Source organism: Aristolochia californica, unplaced genomic scaffold (genome assembly GCF_029961685.1).
Source record: "Aristolochia californica isolate CCGP_79_NKW_82.1479 unplaced genomic scaffold, dmAriCali1.0.hap1 SCAF_9, whole genome shotgun sequence".
Classification (NCBI taxonomy): Eukaryota; Viridiplantae; Streptophyta; class Magnoliopsida; order Piperales; family Aristolochiaceae; genus Aristolochia; species Aristolochia californica.
In genome coordinates, this window is record NW_027182290.1 from 7525122 (window position 1) to 7545868 (window position 20747).

At 35.8% G+C, this 20747-nt stretch overlaps 1 protein-coding gene across 1 annotated transcript; it reads left to right on the forward strand.

The window, feature by feature from the left end:
• Positions 1-1166: 1166 nt before the first annotated feature.
• On the forward strand, positions 1167-10534 carry LOC137941972 (uncharacterized). Its single transcript, XM_068787617.1, has 6 exons — positions 1167-1521; positions 8143-8178; positions 8314-8515; positions 9777-9855; positions 9998-10118; positions 10312-10534. Exons 1-6 carry the CDS (start codon positions 1346-1348, stop codon positions 10340-10342), a joined length of 645 nt encoding a protein of 214 aa, XP_068643718.1. The 5' UTR covers positions 1167-1345; the 3' UTR covers positions 10343-10534.
• Positions 10535-20747: the final 10213 nt, after the last annotated feature.

Below are 20747 nucleotides of genomic sequence, written 5' to 3' on the forward strand. Positions count from 1 at the left end.
GAAACATATTCATACTAAAAATGTCTTTTCAACATGTCTTAAAAAAACCACTAATAGTCCCTACAAATGTATTTCTACTAAAATATTTTTTCAATTTATTCAAGAGCCATGAGGAAGGGACAATTGTAGTTCAAGAAAGAATTTTTTTTTTCACTTGCTTATGATCTTGCACGTGCCAAATCATCTACGCACAGGGGGGGGGGGGGGGGGGGGGGGGGGGGGGGGTATTTTTTCTCCCTTTAACTTAGGTCTCTCTGGTTTTCTGTCGAGATGATGCGGACGGAAGGGGGTCTAGCGGCGCTGGTGAGGACTTATCATCGGGGATGACGGTTGCGATGAAAATAGAGGCATAGGCAGACGAGGGGAGGAAGAAATTGAACTAAATAACAGCGAAGGCGGCCGGTGAGCAGCTATCGACGACTACAGCAGCGGATGGGAGGGGCTCAACGGTGACAAGGGGAGGAAGAATTTTCCCCCTTGGCTCTCGCTCCCGCTCCGTCGCTCTCGGTCCCGACTCTTGAGCCCGTTAACGAGCCACCTCGCGAGCTTTCAAACCGAACCATGGTTCAGTCGAGCTCAGTTCGTTAACTCAAACGAACCTTATCTAGATCTCGAACTAGAAATTCAAATAAATCGAATCGAACCGGCTCCATTCGATGCCACCTCTAACTCCGTTGGATGCCACCTCTAACTCCGTTGGATGCCACCTCTAACTATAATGTAGTTACAACATGCATGAAGTGGTAACGAAAGAAACTTGCGTGTTGCCGACCGAAAGAAAAGGGGCACACGGTAAGAAACAAAAAAAGTCAGAGGCGTAAACGCTGCAACTTGTGACTGACGCATGCATCAGCTTACTATCAGTATTCGATACGACTATCAACAACCTCTACGTTTTTTTACAACAGACTAAATTAATATTCATGTGGGTAGCGGAACGTGAATTGGGATTAGGGAGTCACGGTCACCTGCTTTCTTTTCTTTCTCAATTACGAAATGTTACCTGCTTCTAATAATGTATCCTATTTCACCCACGGAGGTGCGCTCTGATTGCTAAATCCGATGTTTCGGAAGGGAACTGTTGAAAGTGATCCGACAGCGGCCGCTGGATAAGGATAACTTGATCGAGCAAGGGATGGGGGCGGGACCCATTTCTTATCTGGGAAAATTCTTTTCCTTTGCCGCTGCATTTGTGGGTTGTGAGTCTTCAAAGAGTCAACCGATTGGATCACCTCTTTCAAAAAATTTCTTTGCAATTCGAATCACGTTAATTTCCAATCTGGGTTAGTTTCATCTGTATGTAAGTGAACAGACTTGCTTATTACCTCTCGTGACCATAACGAGGATGGCTTCCAACCCTGTCTTCTACCTTCTTCTATTTCTCCTCGTGTCTCTTCTGTTTCAATCTTCGATTATAGTGAACGGACGCCTTCTTCTACCCTTGCAACCAAAACCCAGTCGGAAGGACCATGTTGACTATGCCCGATGGTTGGCAGCTGAGAATTCATGGGGAATGTTAAGGTAATTCCATTTTTCTTCCTTCAGGGTACTTCCTTCTTCATTTGACACCAAAGCGTCGAAGTGAGCTATTTCATTTTGGGTATGTTTATTTTGCTGCTATGGTTTTCTACGCCTCCGATTATGACGCAAAGCTGTATATGGCGGTTGTTAACTTTGTGGCGTTCCTTTCTTTTTTCTGTATCTATCACGCTTTTGATCGTATCTCCTTGAGCTTATGACTTTACTTATTCATGGTTTCAGTATGCTAAAGGTGGATTACGAATTAAGTGTTTGGTGAGGATAGCGGTCTACAGATAGGGTTTTATAAGAGATCAAAAGTTCCCTTTCAGTACTTAATTTAATATCTGGATTCTCTTCTGTTTCTCTTGATTACATCTAAAACATTGAAAATAGTTAAGATTGAGGAGGGGAGAGAGAATGAGTGGGGAGAGAAGGAGGAAGAAAAGAGGCCCTCCTTTCTCTATTTAGGCTGTGTTTGGAACACAGAAAGTAGAGAGAAAAGAAAAGGAAGATAAGAGATAGAGAAAAAGAAAAGAAAAGAAAAGAGGTTTTTTTCCTCTTATTTGGATGCCCATAGAAAATAAGAGAAAATGGAAGAAAAATGTAGTTTCTCTTGTTTAGATACACGTGGAAAATGAAAAATGATAAAAAAAATAGTAATATTTTTAAATTTTGATTATTAATTTTTTTCTCAAGTTTCTATTTCTTTTTTTTCCCCCCAAATTCCATTATTTTGTGAGAGAAAGTTTATTAACTAAGAGAGAAAGTGATTTTCTCTTTTATTTTCTTTTCTCTCAATGATTCTCTACTGCCAAACAACAGAAAAAACCTTTTTCTCCCCTTATCTTTTCTTTTCTTTTCTTTTCTTTTCTTTAGCCCTAAAAGACTTGATTAGTACAAAGACTAAAATGCCCTTCTATACACTTAATCACTTAACTCCTTATATTTCCCATACTACATATTCAAATTACATTAAACTTGGACCATAGACATAATAAAACATGTAGAATAAGATAACATAGAAATGGAAAACATATGCTGATGTGAATGACCAACATACTCTTGAATAGATTTTCTTCCCCCTTAAGCTGGAACATATATGTCCACCATAGAAATAGAAAACATATGCTAAGTGAATGATCAAAATACTCTTGAATAGATTTTCTTCCCCCTCAACCTGGAACATATATATCCATAACAGCAAGCTTGTCACAGAAAATCATAAATTCATGTTTTCCCAAGGCTTTAGTGAATACATCTCCAAGTTGATATCCAGACCGAACATATATAGTGACTACTTCCTTTCTCGTTATAGCATCCCGAATAAAATGACAATCCACCTTTATGTGTTTTGCTCTCTTATGTAATACTAGATTTCTGGCAATAAAGATGACTGCTTGATTGTCACAATATATAGTCATGGGTTTAGTCTGACAAAAACCCAACTCCTATGTCATAGACCTCACCCACATCGATTCATTAACAGTATGAGCCATTGCTCTATATTCTGCTTCAGTACTAGACAAAACCACTACATTCTGTTTCTTACTCTTCTAACTTATCAAGTTGCCACCTAGAAATACACTATAACCAGTAGTAGACTATCTATCCAGTTTGGAACCAGCATAGTCAGCATAGACTATCTATCCAGTTTGGAACCAACATAGTCAGCATAAAAAAAAAACTTCAATTTTCAGGTGATCACTAGGTTTAAAAAAGAGACCTTTCCTTGGCAACCCTTTCAAATGTTTTATGATTCTATTCGCTGCTTCTAAATGGACCTTGCTTGAGTGTTTCATAAATTGACTCATTATACTCACTGCAAATGAGATATCTGGTCATGTAACTGTAGCATATATGAGCTTACCAACTAATCCCCAACACTTTATCTTATCATTGAGTTCTGCACTTTGATCATCATGGAGGTCATGTCCAATTTCCATTGGGGTGTCAACTGGTTTGACTCCCAATATTCCGTACTCTTGTAACATATCTGTTACATACTTCCTTTGTGTTAGTACAAGTCTTTCCTTCTTGCCATTTCAATCCCCAGAAAATATTTTAGTAACCCAAGATCCTTAATCTGGAAATGTTTTGCTAAATGGGATTTAACCTCTTCAATACCAGTCACATGACTATCAGACAATATAATGTCATCCACATACACTAGCAACACTACAACACTAGATGACTGCTTCAAGACAAACAGTGAATGGTCACAATGACTTTAGAGAATCCCGTGAACTTTGTTTTAAGCCATAACTAGCTTTCTTGAGTCCACACACTTTATGTATCTCCCTTTGAGGAACATATCCCGGAGGTTGCTTCAGAAAAACGTCTTCTAGATCACCATTCAAGAATGCATTTTTTATATCTAGTTGACACAAGGACCAACCCTGATTTATTGTAAGAGACTAGAATTCAGACAGACAATAACCAGGCAAGCGGAGCGAATGTCTCAAACACATCAACTACATAAGTTTGTGTGTATCCCTTGGCTACAACCGAACCTTAAACCGTTCGATGGAACCATTGGCCTTATACTTCATTTTATACACCCATCTAAATCCAACAATAGCTGTTCTTTGAGGTAAATCACATAATTTCCATGTTCCTCTATCTAACAGAGTTTGTCTTTCAACATCCATGTCCTGCTTCTATTGTAGAGAAGAGAGAGCATCATGCACGGAAGAAAGAATAGTGCAACCAGAGGCAGACAAGACAAACTTTTTGTATTTGTCAAACAAGGAACTAAAAGAAACAAAATGAGATAATGTATAACGAGTACCTTTCTACACCTTTTCAAAGAGTAATGGAAAGATGCAGGTCACTTACCTCAGGATCCTTAGACGAATCAGGGTCATGGCCCGACATGAGAGAGGAGGCTGTAGGTTGAGAAGAGGGCATTTGCCGATGATGATATACCTACAATGGTTTATCAACAGTAGCACTCAATGGAGGTCCAAAACAATCATCGATCGGGAAAGGAATAGCTGATCCAGTACCAGGAGAAGGAGACGGTTCAAGATTAGAAGATGATGACACAAAGAAGGGGGTATCCTAAAAAAATGTAATGTTAGCATATACAAATGTTTCTCTAGTATAGGGGCAAAAACATTGTAACCTTTATGTGTTCGAGAATACCCTAAAAAGACACATTGACGGCATGGGGAGACAACTTATCTTTGGATGGATCCAATACATGAGCAAAGTATACACAACCAAACACACAAGGTGACATAGGAAACAATAGAGCAAAAGGAAGCAAGACCTGGATAGGAACTTTGCTTGGCATCCTGTTTATAAGAAAGCTAACAACAAGAACAATATCACCCCAATACGACTTGGGTACATTCATATGAAAGATCAATGTATGGACCATTTCTAACAAATGAAAATTTTTGCGTTCAGCTACTCTATTTTGTTGAGGAGTAAATACACGAGATGTCTAATGAGTAATTCCTTGACTTTGACAAAAATCAAAATTCCGATTAACAAACTTAACACCATTATCAGTACGCCAAATGTGACTATAAGCAGCAATTGATTATTTATTTTCAGCTACTCTTTTTTGTTGAGGAGTAAATACACGAGATGTCTAATGAGTAATTCCTTGACTTTGACAAAAATCAAAATTCCGATTAAAAACTTAAGGCCATTATCGGTACGCAAAATGTGACTATAAGCAGCAATTGATTCTTTATTTCATTATAAAAAGTTGAAATACATCAAATGCTTCAGACTTCTCTTGAAAGAGATAAATCCAAGTACACCTACTAAAATCATCAATGAAATAAATGAAATACCTATAACCAAACAAATTAGTTACAAGACAACAACCCCAAACATTGGAGTGAACCACCTTGAACAACTAACTAATCTTGTGATGCTAGACAGGAAACGAACTTCGGTGATGCTTGCCCACTTGACATGATTTGCACTGAAAAGAAAGACAGGAAGAAAATTTAGGAAAGAGTTGAATCAATTTTGTCAGTGACGAATGACCTAATCTCAAATATCACTGTAGAGGGGATACTGCAAAATGTAATGCATGTAATGTATTATCTGGCAAGTGACTCTCCAAATAATACAATCCGCCTCTCTCACGAGCGGAATTAATCATTTTTTTTGTCTTGAGACAGTGAAACACACAATGAGTAGGATAGAAGGTGAGAGAACAATTCATTGACTTGGTTAATTGACTAACAGAGAACAGATTCAAAGAAAATTTAGGGACAAGTAAAACAAACTAAGGAGATAAGAAGGATGCAGGAGTGACAATACGAACTCCTTGAACTGAAGAAACAAACCCATTAGCTAGATTAACTTGCTTTACCGTCAAAGAATCTTTTAGATAAAAAAACAAAGATTATATACCTTAACTATGAGTGGTAGCCCCTGAATAAAAAACAGAGGTAGATGATGGATGCAAATGAAGGATAGACATACCTGAGCTTGCCAGAATGTTGGTAGGTGTAGAAGCCTGAGCCACAAATGATGAAGAGGAAGCAACTGAAAGCTGAGCCATATGTTGCATAATCTACTACTATTGCTAAAGTAATTGGTGCATCTCATCGGGAGCCCCTAGTGTGACAGTATTCACCACCTTAGGGTTTAACTATTGTCAAGAATAGTCAAATTGGTCCATACTGGTTTACCTAATTTAATCCAACACGTATTTGAGAAACAATTTGTTCTTCCACAATGGCTATACTTCCTCTCGAACTTACCATCACCTCGGCCTTGATCTCTGCTAGAGCCATCTCTAATTCAACCTCTGGCACCACTAGTATGGCCTCTGGATGATTTTGTGGAGCCAAAAGTATTAAGTGCAGTAGCTTCCACCATTTTAACTCCTTTACCCCCGATGGGTACAATTGTAGTCTCGACTTACATAATCTTGTTAAAAATGGTTGACAGTGTATGACATCATCTGAAGCAAGCACTTAGGCCTTAATCCCATCAAATTCAGACTCCAAGCCATCAAGGAATTTGGCAACCAATAGCTGATTCCGTTTTTTCCTTAACTCACGTTCATCTGTAGTAAACAAATGATAAACATTAATTTCTTACCAAATTCCCAGAAATACACTGTAGTCTTCGGTAGCAGATCTATTACCCCTCTTAAGACAAAATAAGACTATATACATCTCATACACACGAGATAAGTTACTCTCTTGTGCATATAGTGACTCCGAGGATACCCACATGGTCATTGCAGTTTCACAATTCATCACTTGATTTATCAGTGTGAAATCAATGCTATTAACAATCCAAGTCATAACTTGACTATCCTCCGCTTCCCAATCATCATTCATAGTAACTGGAGGATCATCTTGTATATATTTCTTCTTCTTAGCCTTCAAGTATATTCTGGCAGACTCAGCCCAATTGAGATTGTTCGGTCCAGACAGCCTTTCCGAAGAAATTGCAATTGTATCTTTCCCGTCAGAACTAATAACATCTTTAGATGGAGTACAGATTTCACCTGAATCAGCCATAGCAACAAAATATAATTCAACCTTAATTACACTTCTCAAACCACACTTTGTAGACCAAATATGTAGGCCCGGCTTCAGAATTAGGGTTAGGGCTACGATTATGGTGTGCACACTTTAAAACTATCTTGAACAGCAACAATCACTACAATTGAGGAGAAATCGGTCCCAAATACATCCCAATTAGGGCTGATGTCAGCCTAGAAAAAGATGACATATGCACTGGGTAAGGGGAAGTTGGCACACATCCGAAGAAGTGGCAATCAAAGACTTCAGAACTGCTCAGTGGACAGCAGGACCATTAACCCTTGGATTATGGCAGAGAAAGAATGAAAAAAGATGGAGTTTTTACAAGCCAGTCAAGCACAGGATTTAAAAACCCTTCTTCTAGGAAGTCGCACCCTTCACTTGAGTATCCTGATGATAAATAGGGCCTCTCAGAAGCGATCTACTGCTCTGATGCTATGAAAAAAGTGAAGATTGAGGAGGAGAGAGAGAGAACGAGAGAGGAGAGAGGAGGAAGAAAAGAGGCTCTGCATTGAGTCTTCTTGAGTGTCGAGCTCGACCCCCCTTCTATATTAAAAGACTTGATTAGTAAAAAGACTAAAATGCCCCTCTATACACAATCATTTAATTCCTTATATCTTTTTAATATAGAAATAGACAACATATGCTGAGGCAAAATAACTAAAATACCCATGAGTAGATTTTCTAACTAACATCATATTTCACTAAAGCTTATATGATCTTATTAAGGTGACTTGTCTCACAGGAGTTAGACATTACTCCGTCCGCTACTTCAAAAGGAGCATGTTGTTAGTTTCATTAAAAGTAGCATACAGAAGAGAGAGAACCTTATACCATATGAATTTTAGTTAAAGCTCTTTACATCTTTTAGGGGAAAAAGGAAAACTTTTAGCTTCTTTACCTTTTTTTTGGTTTTTAACTTCGTAAAAAAATTCTGATTGTTTTCATTATTCTTTCTTGCTTTAGTCTCTAGAATTTGTGTGAAACTGAAGTGTTTTTGGTCATTTTCTCTTAAAACAGTACCAATCTTTAGTATCTATCTTTGAAATTTTGTCATTTGAAGCTGATATAAAACCTTTGTTTTCCTGCAATGCAGTACCATCTCAATAGAAATGGATGGAGCTCCATTTGCGTAAGTTACTCTGTTTTTTGTAATTTTCCGGTTTTCATTCTCAGAGCATCTTATTCTTTACACACTAGCACAGTTGTTACTGTTAGTTGAACAATCACTGTCCAGTCCAACATTTGTCTTCTTTCTGATGCGCAGAAATGTAGTGTCTTATAGTGATGGAGCACCAGGTCAAGGTCAAGGCATTCCTTACTTCTATTTGACAACTCTGGATCCCACTGCAAGGGATATAGAGAAAGACCATAGGTCTTCGTTTGCAGTTAGTGAGTTCCCTGTTGGGACTTGTGGCACATTGGATCCTGAAGAACCTCCTTGTGCCAGACTTACCCTTTCTGGAAAGGTAACTATCACCAAAGGAATTAGATGGATGCAAATTTCAGTTGTCTTGTCATTGTTCTTGCCATGAAAAAATTGATGATGTCAGTTCGAATTGAGAAATGGGCATTATCACATTGAATACAGTTTCAGATGTTTGTTTGACATTTCTCTATTTCCTAGTTTTCATTTCTTAGAAAAATGATATGCATTTTTTAAGATATCTGGACTACATAAAATTAGCATCATGAATTTGGATGATTTGACTTTCAAGAAAAAAAGAAGAAGATGATTTGGAGGTTACTGATAATGAAAGACTGATGTATTTTTTTCCTTTTTATTTCTTTCTTTATTTAATTTAACAGTATTTATTTTTACAGTTTGAACTTGCAAGGCTGTATACAATCTTCAGTTTTCTGTCATTCCAAACCCTTCACTTTTCTTTAATGTTTTTATCTATGTATTTCTTTCCTTTTAATTTCTTTCTTTATTTAATTTAACAGTAGTTTTCTTTACAGTTTGAACTTGCAAGGCTGTATACAATCTTCGGTTTTGTGTCATTCCAAACTCCTTACTTTCCTTTAATGTTTTTATCTGAAAAATAGATTGTAAGCTTATTCAGATCATAGCTGTGGAGTAAAGATATTTGGTGGTTATGAGTAGCTTCAACATTGCTGGCATTAGCCAAGATACAGCAGAGAGTAGATTTTCTTTGTTAATTTTTTAGCTTTTTGTACTAAATATGTCATCAATGAGACTGGTTTTGTTAGATGAAGGGAAAGCATGTTTCCAGGCAAATGATCACTTAAATTCTAGTTTGCATGAAAAAAATTCTCTGCCATTGGTTTTCTGCTCTCCTGGATTGTCGAATTTCAACCTATTCTAGTTTCTTTCACACATGTATGAGTTCAATCCCACTCTGCAAGGATCTTTCTAATGTCCTATGAGACAGATCATGTAACACATTGAAGTCAATCCTCTTTTACCTGTAATGGAACATCTGGAACTTAATACACATCTTCTTGCACTTCATATTAAGTCTAATAGGAGTCATTAATGATACTGAAGAGTTATTTCTATCTACTTGATGATCTTTCTAGATGGAAAATAGCTCATTAAGTTATATAGAGTTTTTTTGTTTTTGAGGATGATGAGAGTTATATATAGTTCCTTACGGATAGAAAATAGCTCCTAAGGATTGTTATACGCTTGATGGCTGTGCATTTGTAAGTTCTTGGGTTTAGCTATCTCTGCTGCTTCAGCATTTCTTTTGTATGAAATTTCAGTTGAAGATGATTCCAAACGACACCAGTGAGGCAGATATTGCTAAGAATGCCTTGTTTTTAAAGCACCCTGCCATGAGGGGTAAGCACTGGATTCTCAATTTGAGCCACTTTAATGGATGCATTTGGAATTTTTTTGCACAGACACCTACAAGCTTATAGGCATAGACTTTACTCCAAGAAGTGTCTTGCATAATTGTTTCATTTTCCTCTTTGGTTCACAGGGTGGCCCAAGGATCACAATTTCCAGTTCTACAAACTAGACATTGAGAACATATTTCTGATTGACTGGTATGGTGGAGCTAAACCTATCACAGTGGAGCAGTACTTGCAATATCCTAACATGTAAGTACTAGTAGCATTTTAGTGATTGGTGGCTTACAAAGAATGATGTCCATGAAATGTCCTTAACATTATCAAAAGGATAAATAAATAGAACTACTTGTGTCTCAAGTGCTTATTGATTGATTTGTGGCTGCATGGTTGCATCTACTGATGTGTGTTTTTGCCCATTCTTGGGCCCTTACTTATCTGACAGGGAGAAGCTAGCCTCGACATCCATAATGTGAAAATCCACCTCATATAGTGTACACATTTGTAACATTATTACACGGAATAGTCAAGTCTGTTGTCCCAATTTAATTGCAAATAAGCACAAACTATGTTCTCTTATATGTGCCGATGTTCAGTCGTGCTACTGGCAGTTGCTCTTTTCAATAAAAAAGTGTCAATTATGATATTTGTCATGAGAGTCACTGAATGTCCTCTTTTATGATTACGAGTATGGTGCATATAAGTATCCTCTTGTTGACAGTGTAAATGGAGGTGATCTATAAAAAGAGGCATCGTACTGCTTGCAGAGATGCATCCCAATTTATCCGAAGCTATTAGAATAGGATGAAAATTTCCCAGAAAACCCACCTGCTGTGATTGATGTTTTCTTGGTTGGAAAACGGAGACTCCTTCTCTCCCTCACTCCCGTCCTCTCCACGGTGAGTTGGGGACTAGGTCTCTCCCTTTTCACAGAAGGGAGACGAGAAAGTGGGTGAGAGACCTGGTCCTCATGTCAGAGACTCGTTAATCAAATAATTGAATAGGCAACATGGGATGGCTGGGCGGAATTTGAGGGAAAGTATAATAAAAAGGCACCCGTGGTGGGCCTATTTAGAAGCATAAATGAGTAAAATGATAGAATCAAGTAGTGGGCTAAAAATTCCACCCATATGTAAAAGAGGATGCAATGGTATCATCTATAATTTTAAGTATTTGGAAAAATAATTATTGTTATTATGTTCATAAACAATCGGTTGGAAAAGTAAAAGTATTAATCATTTTAATAATAACAATCTTACCCCTTTTCTTAACAGGCCTTCACAAGCTTAGAAATCTGCTTTAGGTTTTCGCTGGGACTAATTTTAGCAACGATTGGTTTCAAGTCAAAGTTCACTGGGTGAGGATTGAAAATAATAAATTTGATGTTATATAGAACATATACGAATTTATTATAACAATGTATGTTTACAGTAAATTAACTTCTAACAAAAAAAAAAAAAAAAAACCCTTTTTTTTTGTGAAACCTAAAGTTTGAAAATACATTGTAAGTAAATCTCATGGGTCAGGGTTAAGAGAAGGATAAGAAAAACTGTTGTTTCCCACAAAAACTTATGTACCTTTCTTGACTTAGGGTCAAAGAAAGCTGAGTTTTTTTTTTTTAAATGATCGAATCGATCCGATCTTTGGGATGGAGAGCTACAAAACATCAACATCTAGTGCCTAGTATGAGGTAATATGTGTCTTAGGACTGATAGAGATATTATTTATTATTTTTTGTTTGATTGGTAAAGCGGGTCGAAAAAAGGTATGCATTGGCACCCGGCTATTCATTTGGGTTTATTAAGTGTTATTTAAAATTTTCTGAGTTGAATTATAATATTTCCAACAATTTTGACTTCTAGAATGGAGAAATTTAAAAACTCACTGAACAAAATACTGAAACTCGAATCGTTTGAAGGGAAGAATTACTGGTTTTGTAGATGGCAGAAACGAATGAATTACTGGTTAACAACTCTAGAGTTGTTCTATGTAGTTGTGGGTGCTCCGCCAGTTAGTGGCCTGGAGGACCATGAACCAACTAGATTAAGTGTTAAACATAAATATGAAAAAGATAATTATTTATGTTGTGGTCTGATATTTAGTGCACTAAACATCTATTTATATGACTTGTATTATAATGCTAAAAGTGTCAAAGGTCTATGAAAAACTTTAGAAACAAAGTACGGGCAAGAAAGTGAGTCTGAACAAAAGCTTTTCATAGGAGAGCATTTCACCTACACAATGGTAGATGGGAAATCGATAATCAATCAAACTCATTAAATTCAAAACATTGTTGCTAAGATTATCGCTAAAGGTATTCCAATAGATGATAAAATACAAGCATCTGCCCTTATAGACAAACTTCCTCTATCATGGTTAGACTTTAAAATTCAAATGAAGCATAAAAGAGAACTTCTCACATTAGACGAAGTGTTAGTGTCATTTCAGATAGAAGAAAAACACAAAAATAAGACAGAGAAAACCTTGGGCAATGGATATGAAGTTAGTGGGAAAGAGAATTTGATAGAATCAAAGAAGACCAACTTCGTAAAAAAGAAACCCAAGAAATACCTTGGTAAGCCTAAACATAAAATTTAGAAACAACAAAATAAGAGAGCATGTAATGTCTACGGAAAACCGAGTCACTATGTTAAACAGTGTAGATACAGGAAAAATAAAGGGCAAAGTGATAACACGAATCCTGAAAGACTAGCCAAACTGGAACTAGTAACACGTTAGTAAAAAATAACTTAGAAATAAATCTGGCATTTAACCCAACCCATTGGCGGATTGACTTATGATCAATTGTCCAAATTTATTATGATATTTCCTCTTTTTCTTCCTACCAGGAGGTGAAAAGGAGAACTGTGACAATGTGCAACTCTAGTGTTGCTCAAGTGATTAGCGAAGGAGAAGTAGAATTGAAGTTCACATTTGGAAACACTCTCACTCTCTACAATGTGCAATACGTGCTAGGCGTACAAAAAAATCTTTTAGCGGTTTCCTTCTGAGTCAATTAGGCTACAAATTAGTTTTTGAGTCGAATAAAGTTATAATTACCAAGGGTGGGTGTTTTATAGGGAAGGGTTATGTTTCAAATGGAATATAAAGATTAAATGTATTTTTTTATAAAAACATAATGAGAATAAAATTTCATTTTATGTCATGCTAGTTGACTTTTTTGACTTATGGCACAGTACGCTTGGACACTTAAAAATGAACACTCTAAAAAGAATGATGAACTTAGACTTACTACCCAAAAGTAACATAGATTTAAAAAATAAATATGAGATATGTGTCCAATAGAAACAATATAGAAAACCATTTAAGTCGATGAGTAGAAGCTCTGACCTTCTCGAGCTTATAGAAACTAACATCTGTGAAATGAGTAGTATTTTGACCAGAGGAAAAAAAAATATTTTATTACCTTTAAATGATATATCAAAAAGCTTCAATGTGTATCTAACTAAGACTATAGATGAAGTGTTAGAGAATTTTAAAATTTATAAATTAGAAGTTGAAAATCAAACCTAGATAAAAAGACTTAGGTTAGATAGAGGAGGAGAATATAATTCTATAAAATTTGGAAAATTTTGTGAGGAACATGGTATCATACATGAATCCACGACTCCTTATTCTCCTCAATCTAATGGAGTAGTTGAAAGGAAAAATAGAACATTTTTAGACATGATTAATTCCATGTTATCTAATTCTGGTCTTCCCAATAATGTGTGGGGAGAAGCTATACGTATAAAAAAAATACTTAATCGTATTCCATATAAGGACACTCAAAAAACACGATATGAGTTATGGTGGGGAAGAACACTTAGTCTTAAATATTTTAAAGTATAGAGTAGTCTTGCTAAAGTTAAAATTAACTTTAACAAGATGACAAAGCTAAATCCTAAGACCTACGATGCAACTTTCATAGGATATGTAGAAAATAACAATGCATATCATTTTTTAGCAGTACATTCAAATTTACATGAATTTTTTTTAAATACAAAGATCTGATGATGTTGCGGTTTTTGAAAATGTGTTTCCTATGAAAGAAAAGCGAAATTTAGAAGTTGGAGAAACTTCTAGATACCATGATGAGGATGATGAAATAGTGTCACAAATTGAACTTAGGCGGAGTAAGAGGCTTAGAATAGAAAAAAGACCCTAGGAGATGAATTTTACACATTTCTCGTAGAGGATGATCTATTGAATTTTGCTAAAGCGATGAAATCTAGTGACAAATCCTTGTGGGAGGAAGCAATTTGAAGTGAAATGGATTCAATTCTTTCACACCATACATGAGAATCGATAAACTTACCTCTAGGGTCTAGACCAATAGGATGCAAATGGATTTTTAAAAGGAGACATAATCCTAATGGGTCCATAGAAAAATACAAAGCTAGATTAGTTGCTAAAGGTTTTAGTCAGAGAGAAGGGATCAAATTTTTCGACAATTATTCCCCAGTCACTAGGATAACCATAGTTCGAGTGCTTATTGCGTTGGCTGCATTATATAACCTCAAAATACATAAGATGGATATTGAAATAACATTTCTTAAAGGCGAGTTAGAGAAAGAAATTCAAATAGAACAGTCAAAGTGTTTCGTAGTTCCTAGTCAAGAGAATAAGGTGAGTAAGTTAGTCAAATCTTTATATGGTCTAAAACAAGCTCCTAGGCAATGACATGAAAATTTTGATAAGGTAATTCTATCATATGGATTCAAAATATGTGATTTTTGATAAATGTGTATATTTTAAAATATATGATAGTTTTTTCATTATTTTATGTCTTTATATTAATGATATTTTGATACTTGGAAATGAAAATATCAAAATATTAGAGGTAAAGAAATACCTTAATGATAATTTTGACATGAAAGACTGAGGGTTAGCGAATGTAATTTTAGGAATTAAAATAATAAAAAATAAAAATAAAATATCTTTGAGTCAATCTCATTATGTGGAAAAAGTTTTAAAACGGTTCCGATATGAAAATTTTAAACCAGTTAGCACACTATATGATTCTAGCATAAAGTTAAAGATGAATGGTGGGGACAGTGTTTCAGAGTTGAGGTACTCTCAAATTATTGGAAGTTTCATCATGTATTTATCAAATTGTACTAGACTAAATTTTTTCTTCGTAGTAGGAAGACGGATTGGGTATATGGGTAACGTCGATAAAACTCATTGGGATGTTATTGAAGGATTTCTTAAATATTTGAAAGGTACTATTAATTATGAAATATACTATTCTAGATTTCCTATTGTACTAGATGGGTATAGTGATGCTATAATAATTCCGATAACACTAAACCACTAGTGATTTTGTATTTACACTATGTAATGGGGCAGTCGCTTAGAAATCTTCCAAGCAGACCTTGATTACCAAGTCTACTATGTAAGCTGAAATGGTAGCCTTAGAGTTGGCTGGTAGAGAAGCTGATGACTTAGGGGTCTATTATTGGATATTCCCATGATAGATAAGCCAATTCCAGCTATCTTAGTTAATTGTGCGAATCAGGCGAGTATTATGAAAAATAAAAGTAAAAATCATAAATCAAATTTGTCTAGGCATATGGAGCTTCAATATAAAATTTTGAGGAAGCTCATATCCATTGAAGTTATAACCTTGACTTATATTAAATCAGTGCAAAACTTGTCAGATTATCTGACTAAGGGCTTGTTGAGAGGACAAGTACAAGATGCTTCAAGGGGGATGGGATTAAAGCCTATTACTTGAGTCACCATCAGTGGCAATCTAAATTGGACATCCTAAGACGAAGGTTCTATGGGTAAAACAAGCTAAATGAGTGACAAGTAGGAGCACCAAATTAAAGTGAATTTCATTCACTGTCTCATATATATGAAGTAGGTGCTCAACAAGGTTTGAGGTTGGTGTACTACCTTAATGATATCAAGGCTATTATAGCAGGGTATAGAGATGCAATATTCCATTGGAGATACCATCAATGTGAGTGTGATTGTGAAACCACAATCTAAAGAGAATTAAGGCATGTTCTCTAAAAAGCACTCACAATACAAGATACTTGCGCTTAGTCGTAATGCGCTACCCTAGTGGAACTCACATGCAGGATTAACACTTAATTGTTCAACATTTTCAAAGCCTATACACAAAGTCCAAGTTCAAGATTCATTCACTTAGGACCGGTGTGGGTGGTGAAATACCAATTAGATGAATGTTCAGGTCCGAAAGATACCTGTCATTGAAAGCTACAATGTACTGGTTGCTCAAACCTTGTCTTTTCAAATCATGTGTCAATTTTTTATTTTTAAAAAATGGTGGGGAATGTCAGAATTATTTTTTAAAATAAAAAAGGCACGCGCTTGTGCCTCTCCTCCCTCTCCTTTCCCTCTTCCTCTTCCTCTTCCTCTTCCTCTTCCCTATTCTTCTTGTTAGTCCCACTTTGCTAAAAGCAATGGGGACTTCCTGGGTTTATATAGAAACTCATCTACCTTCTTTGAGTTTGTATGAGACTCACATACACTTGCATGCGAGACTCTCATGTGCGCAAGTGCACATATGTTCGGTAGGGCTCGCATGTCACATGTGTGACATGTGGGGCCAAAGCAAGATGAGTTTTTTGAAATAATCAGATCAATATGAATATTGGGATGGATCAGGATTAGAGTTGTTGGATGAAAACAATTACATATCTAAATCCACACATCAAGCAGTTATAGATCTGAACCTTGGATCAAGCAGTTATAGATCTGAACCTTGTATCAAGCGGTTATAGATCCAAACCATTAGATCAAACAATTATAAGATCTAAATAGTCAAATGGAGTGGTTGTAGATCTAAATGGTCAAATCATGCCATTATAGATTTGAACAGGTTATAGATATGAACAATTGGATCAAACAGTTATAGATTTGAACCATTAGATCGAACAATTATAAGATCTAAATCGTCAAATGAAGTGGTTATAGATCTAAATGGTCAAATCATGCCATTAAAATTTTGAACAGTCAGATCAAACCTGTTACATATCTGAACTGTCATATCAAAGCGTTTGCAGATCTAACGGTCAGATTGAGCATCTATGATATGAATCGTTAGATTAAAGCGATGAAAAATTTGGACGGTTAGTTCAGCTTAGAGACTAAGGTGTGGTTTTCCCTTAAGGGTTAGAAAGCTCTATAAATAGAGATGTAGAATGTGAGAGAGACACAGAGATAAGAAAACCTGAGGTCTAAAAGATATTTTGAAAGTGTTCTTCGTGTTCTTGAGAGGGAATCAAGAGTTCTTGAAGAAAAGGAGGAAAATTCTCTTGAAAGAGGAGGAGGAAAAGGTCTTACAGGATTCGTGGGCTAGATTAGTATTGTGCATATCTAAGAGGGTAGAAAAGTTTTTTGTATCTTGGGAAAGGATTGTCAGTATCCAGAGCACTGTTTGAGACAAATCTCTTTCCAAGATAGTGAATACATGCCTCAGGCCTTATGGAGGTATTATTTAATTATTTATTATTTTCTAGTCTGATTGGTGAAACGGGTCCACAAAAGGTACACATTAATTTGGATTTTATTAAGTATTATTTAATCTTCTATAAGTTGAATTATATTATTCCCAGCACTCCCACACAAAAGTAAAGAAGTAATTTCATTCCCACCAAAATCAGTTCAAATTGAATCAGATCGATCAGGTTAATTCTTGGTTGAACCTAAATATAGGAGAATGTCACTTTCTCCTCTTTGCATAACGAGGGAAACCATGGTGGACAATGGAGAGGAGGCTGCCTCTTGATAGGGTCTCTCATAGAGGACGAGGTGTAGGGAGTCATTGGGGAGCAAAGTTGGACCTACCCTCCTTTTGTTTATTTCAAGTTTTATTTTACATAAAGAATTTGCAAATCATTTGAAAATACGTATAATAAACCATATTAAAGAGCAAAACATCTACTAAGGCCACAACCAATAATTACACATACAATATTCAGGGAAAATGCAAGATCGTCAACATATTGATAGACTAACAAGTCGAAGAAATTTACTGAGTGCTCAGGTCTATCGACACGTACATCAAACAGCAAGGTCCCACTATCACCGATTTTATCAACAAAGGTGGCAGCAAGTTGCAGGAAAAAGCCATTTATTTTCCACAACAACAATCGAGTGTTAGTGACGGCATCACTTCTTCTGAAAGAAAAAGAAAAAAGAAAAAACAAGGGTAAGGAGAGATCACAAAAGTAGGTAGAATCTGTGTTCAACATCTAGGGTGTTTACAGTTTACTGCTTTATGTTGCTTTCATTGACAAAGAGAGTGCAGCTAAGACTGATCGATTTTAAGACTCTGACCTTGAGCATAACGGAACGAGTTTCGTCATTGACGTGCACGAGAGCGAAAGGGAGATTTACACTCTACAGTCTGGGTATCCACGGTGAATTCATTCATTTAGTCATTGACAGACTGAAAACTGGATCAAACAGTCGTCGTTTAAGACAACAACTTTTCTCTCGCTTTAAACTATCAGAGAGATTCTTCTTCAATCTCTTATTAAAGTTCTGGACAACTTTGATGGTATGTTTGAAAATAAGGTAGACAAGAAGTTTGAACGTTGAACTGAAGATTCTTCATATTGCACAGCCTCGAAGATGGAAATATCAGATGGGTGGGGTGGCTGCTCTTCTGTTGCTTTCCGATAAATATTTTAATGGTATGGATTCAGAAACTGAAAGAACACGTTGCCCTGGAAAAAAAAACTACTAAGACTTCTTGGTTGCGATTCTTCCTCTGAAGAAGATGGGAGCATCTTAGCATTGACATGGGAGCCTCAAGGAGACGAGGAAGTTATATGTTCCATCCGTGAGCAGTTCTAACTTATATATCAATGGAGGCACTGCTGAAGCCCGGCCAACCGGCTATTGTTATTTTATGGATATTTTTTGTATGTACATTATAATCATGTTTGATACTATAACGAAAAAAAGATAAAGTTTCAAATAATAAATAAATTAGAAAATAGGTGCACTTGACTTTGAATTTATATTTTTCCGTTTTCATGTTAATCTAATTCACTATTTTCTAAAACTATAACATTAAGATGATTACATTAATTGAAACTATAAGATCCATTGAAGCTGTACTAAAGATTTACCCCATTATTTGTTATCCTCCATGAACTTCTGATTCATCTAAAAATTTGTGATATTAGTTTATAAAATTCTCTAACTCCCTTCTTGAAGTTCTTCCAAATTCAAAGACTTGGTAGTTCATTCAATTTTTTGCCTCAATTTTACCTTTAAAATTTTCATTAACTTTCATCAACCTCTTTTTTTATGTAGTTAAGTGTGGTCTTATTTTGTATGTACATCATAACCAAGTTTGTAACCAAGTAAAGTTACAAACACCAACTTGAGGGGGAGTGTTAAGAGTCACCCACGTGTGTAAGGGTGATATGGCTAGTGAATAAGGAGAACTTCTATAGAGATGGCATAGAATTGTAATTATGCTAGTTGATGTATGTCCTCTTATGTCTTTCTCCTTTTGAATCATGTAGCCCTAAATGCATTGTAGTTATTATAAACACATTCACACAACTATAAATATATCATCAAGGCATGAGGTTGAGTATTCAAACCTCTTCATCTTGGCTCAAATTCTTCATTACACCTCTCTCTCTTTTTCTCTTCTTTCTCTCCCTTGGTTTCTTCTCTCCTCTCTTCCAAGAGCTAGAGTTTCTCTCTTCTCTCCTTCCCTTGAGATCTTTTGTGTTTATGTGTTGGCCCTAGACATCAACTATATGTATATTGGAGTTTGCATAAGTTGCTATTTGTCTTGATAGTTGCTTTCAATTTTTGAGATTGTGGTGTTGTACGACATATATTTGTATAAACATCATGGCAGGCCAAGGAGATGTGGTTAATCCATTCGTTGAGTATGAGGACGAAACAGAGAAAGAATAACACACTGGGTAAAATTACGAGTCTTAAGTTGAATGGAGAGAATACATCTTAATTGCTCAATTACATTTTATTCCTGTATGTGAGTCTTTCAGGACCTCTATGCAAAGAAGACGATTGGTTTGGGGCATGAAAAATGAAGACTTTATTACTTTGAGAGGATGCCTATGTCTGCTGCCTTGACATCTATAACCTGAGCATATGATAGGCATGTGAGCATTGGTCATTTGAGTATCGCTAAACTGAAAAAGTTGGTGCATTTGTTACAAGTCATCTTCCTCATTTGATTGCGAGACTTGTCAATTATGCAAACAACATCGAGTTTCTTTTCGTACTAAAACTACTCATTGTGATAATTATTTATTTCATATCATATATTCAGATGTGTGGGGTCCATGTCCTATTCAAAGTATTGGAGGTCTTAAATACTTTATATCATTTATTGATGATATCACTAGTGTTACATAGGTGTATTTGATGAAGTTTCAAATTAACACATGTATTTGATGTATTCAAAACTTCTTTAACAAAATTTAAAATCAGTTTGGTTCCATTATTGGTATTTTTTGGATAATTCCCAAGAGTATTTAAGTACCTCATTCAATTAATTTTATGCATCTTATGGTATTATCCACCAAATTTTGCATATATACACTACAAAAAATGGTGTTGCAAAAAGAAAAAAATCATCACTTATTGGATGTTGCTCAATGTTTGTTATTACACATGAATGTCCCTCATTGTTTTTGGGGAGAAGCTATTTTGATTGCATGAACTCTGATTAATTCTATGCCTTCCTCGTTATTAGGTGGTCAAGCTCCTGTCCGGTTACTTTCTCCTCATGTTTCCCAATTTTCCCTTCCTATATGAGTGGTTGGATGTGTATCATATGTTCATAATCATTATCTTGATCAAAAGAAGTTATTACCTTCTAGTGCATTTTTCTGGGATAATCTCATG